Source organism: Corythoichthys intestinalis, chromosome 8, assembly GCF_030265065.1.
Source record: "Corythoichthys intestinalis isolate RoL2023-P3 chromosome 8, ASM3026506v1, whole genome shotgun sequence".
NCBI lineage: Eukaryota > Metazoa > Chordata > Actinopteri > Syngnathiformes > Syngnathidae > Corythoichthys > Corythoichthys intestinalis.
The window spans coordinates 43,761,699-43,770,699 of NC_080402.1; the positions used below are offsets into that span (position 1 = coordinate 43,761,699).

A 9,001-nucleotide genomic window follows, 5' to 3' on the forward strand; every position below is an offset into this window, starting at 1 on the left:
AGGCTCGTTGACAAGAAATTGTGATCGCAAAAATCCAATTTTTTGCGTGTCATATTTATATTTTCAATATTTCCTCCGGCAGAAAGGCTCTCGCCGTGTTTACAGTGGTGATTACCGGCAACGTGCGTCATTACGCACGACTGACATCCTGGGGGCGGGACCAGGAGGAAACGCGGCCAATCAGGGCCTCGGATCGAGCGTCGCTCCGGGATGTTGCGCGCTCACGTCCGGAACGCATAAATAGGGAGAAACTGGTCGGCAGTTTCTCATAAATAAGGAAACAAGCGAGACGATCAGACAGGTGTACAAATTTAAAGACTCACCAACACACGAGTGGAATGAAAACATCTGAATTAGTCACTGGACTGCGCTTTGATTCCAACTAAAGGTACAAATCGACGACTTGGTATAGTAGAGTTCAACTATTTTGGAAGTTTTGCTGTTTTTAAAAACACTAATACTACACCGGAACGTGCTGAAGATTGAGTTGGGACTCCTTCACGAACTCTTGTAGCCTATTTACCTGTCTGATTTAAAAGCGAAAATGTCGACAATAATGGAACAGCCTTTTTATGACGACTCGTTTCTCTCTGCTTATGGCCATCCAGGCGCAGCCCTGCCAGATTACAAGTTACTAAAGCAGAACATGAACTTGAATTTGCCCGATCCTTATCGGAGCTCCAACTTCAAGTCTCAGCACCTGCGCGCCGACTCCGAGTTGTATTCGGCGGTGACGGCGGATTCGGGCTCCCTCAAACTCGCCTCGCCGGATTTGGAGCGACTCATCATCCAGAACAGCAACGGGCTGATCACCACCACGCCGACACCGAGCCAGTACCTATACAACCGCGGGATCACTGAAGAGCAAGAGGGCTTCGCTGAAGGCTTCGTCAAGGCGCTGGACGACTTGCACAAGATGAACCAAATGGCGCCACCTAACGTGTCCATCGGAAGCGGGGTCGTAGCCTGCTCGGCGCCCGGTTCGGTCTTCGGCTCGCCCATGCAGGCGGAACCGCTCGAGTACACCAACCTGGGCAGTTGTCCCGCGAATACCAGCCTGTCGTCGGGCGTCACTTACCCGTCCGCCACGATCAGCTACCTGCCTCACCACCCTTACCACCCCCACCATCACCCACACCCACACGCGCACTCGCAGGGCACGGCGCACGTCTCCCATCCCTTCCAGCACTCGCTGGCCGGCGCCGGGCTGCACGCGCCGCGGTTCGGCGGCCTCAAAGAGGAACCTCAGACCGTCCCGGACATGCAGAGCAGCGACAACAGCTCGCCGCCCATGTCCCCCATCGACCTGGAGAACCAGGAGCGTATCAAGGCGGAGCGCAAGCGGCTCAGAAACCGGCTGGCGGCGTCCAAATGTCGGCGGCGCAAGCTGGAGCGCATCGCCCGTTTAGAGGACAGAGTCAAGGTGCTGAAAACGGATAACGCGGGGCTGTCCAACACCGCGTCACTCCTGCGGGAGCAGGTGGAGCAACTTAAACAGAAGGTCATGACGCACGTGAGAAGCGGCTGTCAACTTATGGTGTCCCCCAAAGTCAAATCCTACTGACTTGAGGACGCCACGCGGAGCGCTTTGAAAACACTGGACTATAACAGGAACTGCACTGACAGCACATGAAATTGGATTTTTGTGGCTCGAGTAGCTTGACAAAAGTCAGTGAAAATGAACAAACACCGTGGGCATTTTGCAAAACAAGATGTTCTGTTTACATTTGAATTTGTATATTATGATATGTAACTTATTTCCGTTGTCAGGCTGAGCCTGATCTTTTTTTCTTTTTGTAACTGTATACAGTATATTTAACCCTTAAGGGCATGTGACTATTTTTGGTAATTAAAAAAAACTTGACATATATTATCAGCAATTATTCTTTTACTTAAATATTCAGTGTTATAAACCCTTTATAGGGCATTTTACTAATTCAGTAATTAAAAACCCCATCAAGACCTTATGTCCACATTCATGGTGGCTCAAAATATTAAGCCAAAATTATTAATTTTATTAATATGTTGATAAAAATTTTGGTAATTAAAAAAATTGACATGTTCTCAATTATTCTTTTGTATAAATATATTATTTCAAGTGTTATAAACACTTGAAAGGAAATTTTACTATTTTTGGTCAATAAAAAATGATGAATACCAATTTAATCAAATTTAAAAAATTAATTAATTAAAAAAGGCTCCGCATAACACCCTAAAGTTAAAAAAAAAAAATCTTTTTACCATTTTTGGTCAATAAAAAAATGATAAATGCTAAAATGTTAACCCAAAATTGATCAAATTAAAATGGAAAAAAAAAAAAAAAAAACAGTAATGTATTTAACACATTGCTGGCCATTGGCAACAGTATACGTTCACTTCGTTTAAACTGGGAACTGGAATGCTCCTGCTTCCGTGCCACATAACGTCCAATCCATTTTGACTGGGATGGCTAATAGCGATCATTTACTGCCAGCCTCGTCCAGTAAAAATGGATTCGACGTCTAGCACTGTCAATGGCAGCGAATGAGCGCCCAATAAAGGGTTAACTATTATAAATACAAAGTGAATAACACCAAATTAAGATACAAGAAATGCATTCTGGTTATGCCCCCCAATAACATTCTAAAGTTCATTTTTTGGGCAGGGGGATTCACAGTAATTCAATGCCACTGACAGTGATAGACTTCCAATTCCTTTAAACTGAGACTGTGGGAGGACTGGCAATGAATGCTTATCTCAGTGCCGTTGACGGCGCTAGACGTCCAATCATTCTTGGCTGGGAAGGCTGATGGCAGCAACTATTCGTGACAAGCCCTCCCATTCAAAAGGGATCGGACGTCTAGCAACATCAATGGCAGCCAGTAAGTTAACTGTATGCCCTATGAAGGGTTAAAAAAAAAGTTGCAATTGAGAAATGTCTTTTCTTTATAGTTTTCTCGGCGTTTTGAAAATGTCACCTCCTCGGAATTTCCCGAGAACACTAGCGATCATCTGCTCTGTCAGCAAATCAGTTTCTCGACCTTGAACGCCCCACAGAGGCTTGTTTTTCTATTGACGTACTAACACTCCTTAACACGGAACTTTTTCCTCACAAACGTCACGACATTGATAGGTTTCCGGGAACCTCCTCCTACAATGCTGGTCAGAGAGGCCGCAGCACCACACTCATATCGTCTGTGAGTGCGAGATGGTTTGTCAATGAGCTATGGGAGTTCCCCAGTTCTGCTTTCAGTTTCCCCCAAACAAGCAGTCAAAACAGGGGAACCGTTCAAGTTAAAGTTTCAGATAAACAAGCAGATCTGCTTGTCAACAGTTATGGAATTTACGAGAAGTGGTGCAGTTTACACTGTAATAGAACTAGGTCACAGTAAGAGGAAAATATCTATAACAGACAGGATTTAACAGTTCTTATCTGGGGCTGCTGGAAAAGCTGATAACTTAACATTTTGAAGGTCAACCGCTTTCTTGATTTCAGTGTATAAATATATAAAAATTTTGTAGTCATGTGACCTGAGATTTATTTTTCATGTAAAATAGTTTCCTTAGTTTAGTGTAAAGCGCTTTGAGCGCCTTGAAAGGTGGAAAAGCGCTATATAAGTATAACACCATTTACCATATGAACTGCTGGGGAAACAATATCAAACAAGTGGCACCCTCTAGAGGTAACATGTAGTACAACATTCAAACCACAAACACGCTTCTCATTCCTACTGCTTTAATCAGTGGCAAAATTAGAAAAAATGAAATTCTCGGTATTTTTCTGAAAAACAAGGAAATGAACTTTTCAGTGCTTGAGACTTGGAGATCGTCTCTCCAGTGGACATACAAAGAGAAGTATCGAACCAGTAATAGGTTGGGCTTTGGCTAAGTAGGAAGTCACTTATGACAATTCTACAGAAGCACATTTCATCAGAAGGAAAGTGCTGCTGTTACGGTGAAGTGACCTTCACATTTACTGCTTGGAGAAGAACTCTTTACTCTTCTCAACGTCAGGGATGATCGTGTCACCGCCTGGTTTCCAGCCCGCGGGGCACACTGTGAGAGAGGACAAAGTGCTTGTTCACGTATCAGTAATTTACACACAGTGGTATAAATGCACAAAGTCCAAAAGTCAAAACCCGTAGGGTTACCAACAGTGTTGTTAATCTTACTTTTAAAAAATTAATTACAGTTAAAAAATTTCTTCTCCCAAAAAGTAAGTTTGTAATTCAGTTACCTGAATGTAAGAGTAATTAGTTACTTTGCAAAGTAACTAGTGTTACTTTTTTTTTTCTCTCATTCCAATGGAAAAAAAAAAAAAAAACCATAAGGCACACTATGTAAAGTTCAAGGGGTTTTTGAGACAGTTGGCTCGAGCTCAATTCTTTACCCTGAACTTAACTAGACAGAGGTATTGTGGATATTGCGATAACTAGATAGTAACCTTTGCTATGTTTGAAAGTCATTTTAATGTTGTGAATCAACAGTTAAAGTTGTTAAAATCGCTCCTATTATTGCATTAGTTCCCTTCTGTCTACTTTCGACATGTGAAAGTTTTAAAACCGTTTCATCATTTAAAGATAGATTCAAGTAAAGATTTTGCCAATTTAGGAGTATTTTAGATAAAAAGTTACTTAGGTTTGCTAGGAACAGAGACTTCCTGAGACGTCTCCTGCTTTAAGATGTCGGCTATTTACTAATGCCGGCGAGTATCATTTCGCATCTAGCTCTCTATACATGTGATATCTACAGTCCTCAGAACTCCCCTACCTCCTCCTGCTCTGCTCTCTCTGTGAGTCTGTGTCTCTCAAGACTTTTCTCTCATCATTCAACCTACATAATAACGCACGCCTTTACATCCTCAGTAACGGTAACGGCATTGCAGAGATGAGAAAAGTAATTAATTAGATTACTCACGACTGAAAAAAACGCAGTTAGTAACGCCGTTATACTCTAACACCGTTATTAACACCACTGGTTACTAGAGGTGGGAATCTATGGGCACCTTACGATTCAGAGGCTCCGATCCGATTATTGATGCACCCCCTTGCTTTTAATTTTTTGTACATTAGTTCCAAAATTGTTCAAAAATCCTCTCAGGTTAAACCAAACTATTTTAGTATCAAGTTAAAAAACTAACTAAAATACTCAAGTCCCCATTTTGTATCAGCAGCTTTAAACTACATTCAATTAATTTAATGTTGCAAATCAACCGTTAAAGTTGTTAAAATTGCTTCCGTTATTCCATAACTTCCCTTCTGTCTACTTTCGACATGTGAAAGTTTTAAAACTGTTGCGATAGATTCAAGTCAAGATTTTGCTGATTTAGTTTTTTAAAAAATTTTTTTAGATAAAAAGTAATTAGGTTCGCTACAACAGATCTTTCTAGATAAGTCTACTGCTTTAAAATGGCGCCAGTTTACTAGCGCGGGAAAGTGTCATTTCGCATCTAGTTCTTGGTACATGTTCTAACGCGGCCATCGTCTGCCTTTTCACATCTAGTTCTAGATATATGTGATATCTACCATAGCTGCATGTTGCCGTATGTTTGTAGCAACTAGCAACTGGGCGCCGTTTGTAGTGGTTGACACCGACGGCCGCAGTCAGGTATTATTGTTTTTTTAATCTAGCGGCATGAGTTAAATATGATATTTACTCTCAGTCCGTTACTCATTGCGTCCTGAAGACTGTGCTGACTGCGTTTTATTTCCGCTTTACCTGGTATAATTCAATAATCGGAACTTGAATGTTTGTGAATCATTCTCGACTCTTCCACGGCCGAATCGCGAATAATCTAAGAATCAGAAATTTCGCACGCCTCCACTGGTTACCAGGAAGTCCAATCTTTGGGGTATTCACAAATTAAGGCTCAATTATGACAAAAATGCATGCGGCCAAAACGGTCAGTTAACATGAACACGTATCTAGAAAAAAAATTTGAAGAATAGAAATGAATTCTTCAGACAGAAGCTAGTGCCATTTAAACAAATCACAACTGTTAAATTGTGGTATATTGGAAATAAACATCAGTGTTTTAGATCCTCTTCAACTCACCTTCACCATATTTGTCAGTGTGCTGGAATGCCTGGATAAGGCGCATGGTCTCATCCACAGAGCGACCCACCGGCAAGTCATTGATGGTGATCTGCCTCAAAATGCCTTTGTCGTCAATCACAAACAGTCCCCTGAGAGACGAGACAGAAGATAGAGGTTCAACTTATTTTTGTGTATGCATGACTGCCATCTTTTTTGCCCATCTATATATTAGGATTTTGCTAGCTTTTCTTAAACCTTGTTATGTTCCTAATTTGAGAATCCAATGCCAAATCTTAACATTTCTGTAATAATACTCAGTACATAGCCAATATGAAGCCACCCAGAATTGTGGGATAAGGGTAAGTGAGCATAGGGACGTTTAACAAAGGTCGACATTGATAGCACCTTTTAAGAGCTAAATTGGGTGACACTTCAACATTGTTTTTGTTTTCCAAGTCCTCACACCTGTACGAAATGCCATCATCCTCCTTCAGCACGCCATAGTCTCTGGAAATGCTCTTTGTGAGGTCTGCCACAAGGGGGATTTTCATGTTACCCAGACCTCCTTGCTTCCGTGGTGTGTTAATCCTAGCGGGGGAGACGGAAGCATGTACATCAAAACTGCACAAATTCAATTACTTATTAAAATATATAAAGAATTTAAAAAACACTTGCAAGCCAAGTGAAAAATGATAAAAGGATAACAATAATTACCAACTAAATACATTTCAAAAGTGAAAGTGTGTCATAATCGCTAAATATTACATCTTCCAGAAGCCTCCATGTAAAAATTAAAGTTTGATAAGACACTTGCAGCTTCTCAGTGCATCACTGGGAACTTATCTGTTGTACACAGAGAAACGGACCGCCCGCCGATAACCTGACCCGGCGGGGCGGTGCTTCTTAAAGCCACCAAAACTACATGAAAGTGCGCCAATAAAAACCATTCCTCACCAGGCCAAGTGACTGAAGTGAGAGTCGACAGAGCAGGCGAGAACCTCGCAACCGATTTTGCGGAACTCGTCCACTCGGTCGCTGAATGCCACGATCTCAGTGGGGCAGACAAATGTGAAGTCCAGAGGGTAGAAGAAAAACACCACATATTTTCCTGAATCGTACAGAAGGGGTAATCATGTGAAAAAAAATAACAACATAATATGAGTGTACAAAAAGCAATGCTACCTTTGTAGTCAGACAGCTGAATGTCCTTGAACTGTCCATTGACTACAGCTGTGGCTTTAAAGGCTGGGGCAGGCTTGCCGATGACAGCATTTCCAGACGACATGGTGAGTGGTGATGCCAAATGACTGAAAGTAAATAAATAAAAGTGAGGACATCTGGATGTAATGAGGATATGATGTATTTATTGTTTAACACTTGGCTGCAATTGACAGTGCTAAACAGCCAATCCATTTGATGTGGAATGTTCGTTCATTCGCTGCCAACCTCAAACTTCAAATGGAATGGACGTTCACTATTGATGAACCCATTGGTGGGAGGGTGCATATTGGCCAAAGGAGGAACACATTTTACTTTTTAATACATTGGCTGCCATTGACGACGGTAGCTGTCCAATCCATTTTCTACTGTGAGTGATGGATGCCAACAGTCAAAATGGATTGGAAATGGAGCAACGTCAATGGTTTTGAAAGATGAGCATTCAATGCTAGTCCTCCCATTTTAAATGAACTGGATGTCTATTTTTGTCAATGCCAGGCAATGACTTAACATGCAATTACACTCAGTGCTTTGAGACTTCCAAGGGGCTTTTTTTTTTTTTTTTTTTTTTTTTAAAAAGACTGTTTTTAGGTCTTTAGGGGATCAGAGCACTGCTTTAACGCTCAGTGAGCTAAACCACGGAGTCACATGCAAGTCATGATGAACCAGCAGGGAACAAAAGCCTATTAGCAAATAAACTGGGTACGGATTTCGGCAATTTATTTAAAAAAAAAAAAAAAAGAGAGAGAATAACCTTTAGTCAACGCATCAAATGCCTTTCTAAATTGAGATGTTATAAATTGGATATTTATGACAGGTTCTGCTGCCATTGTTAACTTGAGCTTTGTTGGCTACTATTAAAATGGGCAATAAAATTCATTGCGCAGCATTAATTTCGCAACTACTGGTGCGAAAGAGGACGTGTGAGCCGTGGTAGGGACAAAGAAAAAAAGCATTAGGCCCCCCACACACCCTGGAGTAACGCAAGTACCAAGAGACCCGCACTGCATGCCTAGCTCCATGTTAGCTTTTCAATTGTCGGCTAACCACATTTAAGATTGTTTCATAACAAACGGCATTTACTTCCGGCCACGCATTGGTTGCATATTGAAACAAGCCCAAAGTTGAGATAACGTCCAAGTTCTCACCTGTCTGCAAACCCAAAGCGAAGTTGTCGGCGATTCAACAGCTCACAATGGTCAGAGGAAGGATTCAAGTCAGAAGAAGCGAAATTGAGGTTGCGCGAATAAGTAGGCGGTGCCACGGTGCCGGAAGTGATACATTCCTACAAAATAAATTTACAACCACCTGCGGTTGAAATTTTTGACATTTTTGCGGAATCAAAGAATTTACTGTCCAGTCTTCAAACTTCTAAAAGCTCTAAATATATTTCAAGGACCATCTTCAAGTTAATTTTATATTTCATTTATTAATGATTACATTTGCATTACAAAAAAACAGATGACACTTTCACATAGAATTCAGAGCGCAAATGCTGACTATCATCTAACATCTCAGGGAATATGCAAAAGTAACAAAAAAATACAATTTTGGGATAATTATGAGGTAGATATCCATGGCTTTTTTACAGACACCATTTTTCTCATTGTGACGTAATTTGTTTAAAAGTTTAAAATATGCGACTGAATAATTTTTTTAAAGTCGTTTTTTTTTTTTTTTTTTTTTTTTTTTACAAAATATTAGACATCAATTAATGATTCAATGCTAAAAATGACAAACATTTTGCATAATAAATATAATTACTTAC

General features: G+C 40.9%; 2 protein-coding genes across 3 annotated transcripts; one reads left to right on the forward strand and one right to left on the reverse strand.

Annotated features, from left to right (window-relative positions):
* Nucleotides 1-228: 228 nt before the first annotated feature.
* On the forward strand, nucleotides 229-3,040 carry junba (JunB proto-oncogene, AP-1 transcription factor subunit a). 2 transcript variants are annotated; one of them, XM_057843612.1, is made up of 2 exons: nucleotides 229-388; nucleotides 609-3,040. In XM_057843612.1, exon 2 carries the CDS (start codon nucleotides 647-649, stop codon nucleotides 1,562-1,564), a length of 918 nt encoding a protein of 305 aa, XP_057699595.1. In that variant the 5' UTR covers nucleotides 229-388; nucleotides 609-646; the 3' UTR covers nucleotides 1,565-3,040. The 2 variants fall into 2 exon arrangements, with proteins under 2 accessions (XP_057699595.1, XP_057699594.1); XM_057843611.1 differs by having other exon boundaries at nucleotides 257-3,039.
* Nucleotides 3,041-3,698: 658 nt separating this feature from the next.
* prdx2 (peroxiredoxin 2) lies at nucleotides 3,699-8,506 on the reverse strand. The gene is made up of 6 exons (XM_057844678.1): nucleotides 8,382-8,506; nucleotides 7,198-7,322; nucleotides 6,970-7,123; nucleotides 6,481-6,603; nucleotides 6,034-6,164; nucleotides 3,699-4,035 (listed from the first exon to the last, which is right to left on the reverse strand). Exons 2-6 carry the CDS (start codon nucleotides 7,298-7,300, stop codon nucleotides 3,953-3,955), a joined length of 594 nt encoding a protein of 197 aa, XP_057700661.1. The 5' UTR covers nucleotides 7,301-7,322; nucleotides 8,382-8,506; the 3' UTR covers nucleotides 3,699-3,952.
* Nucleotides 8,507-9,001: the final 495 nt, after the last annotated feature.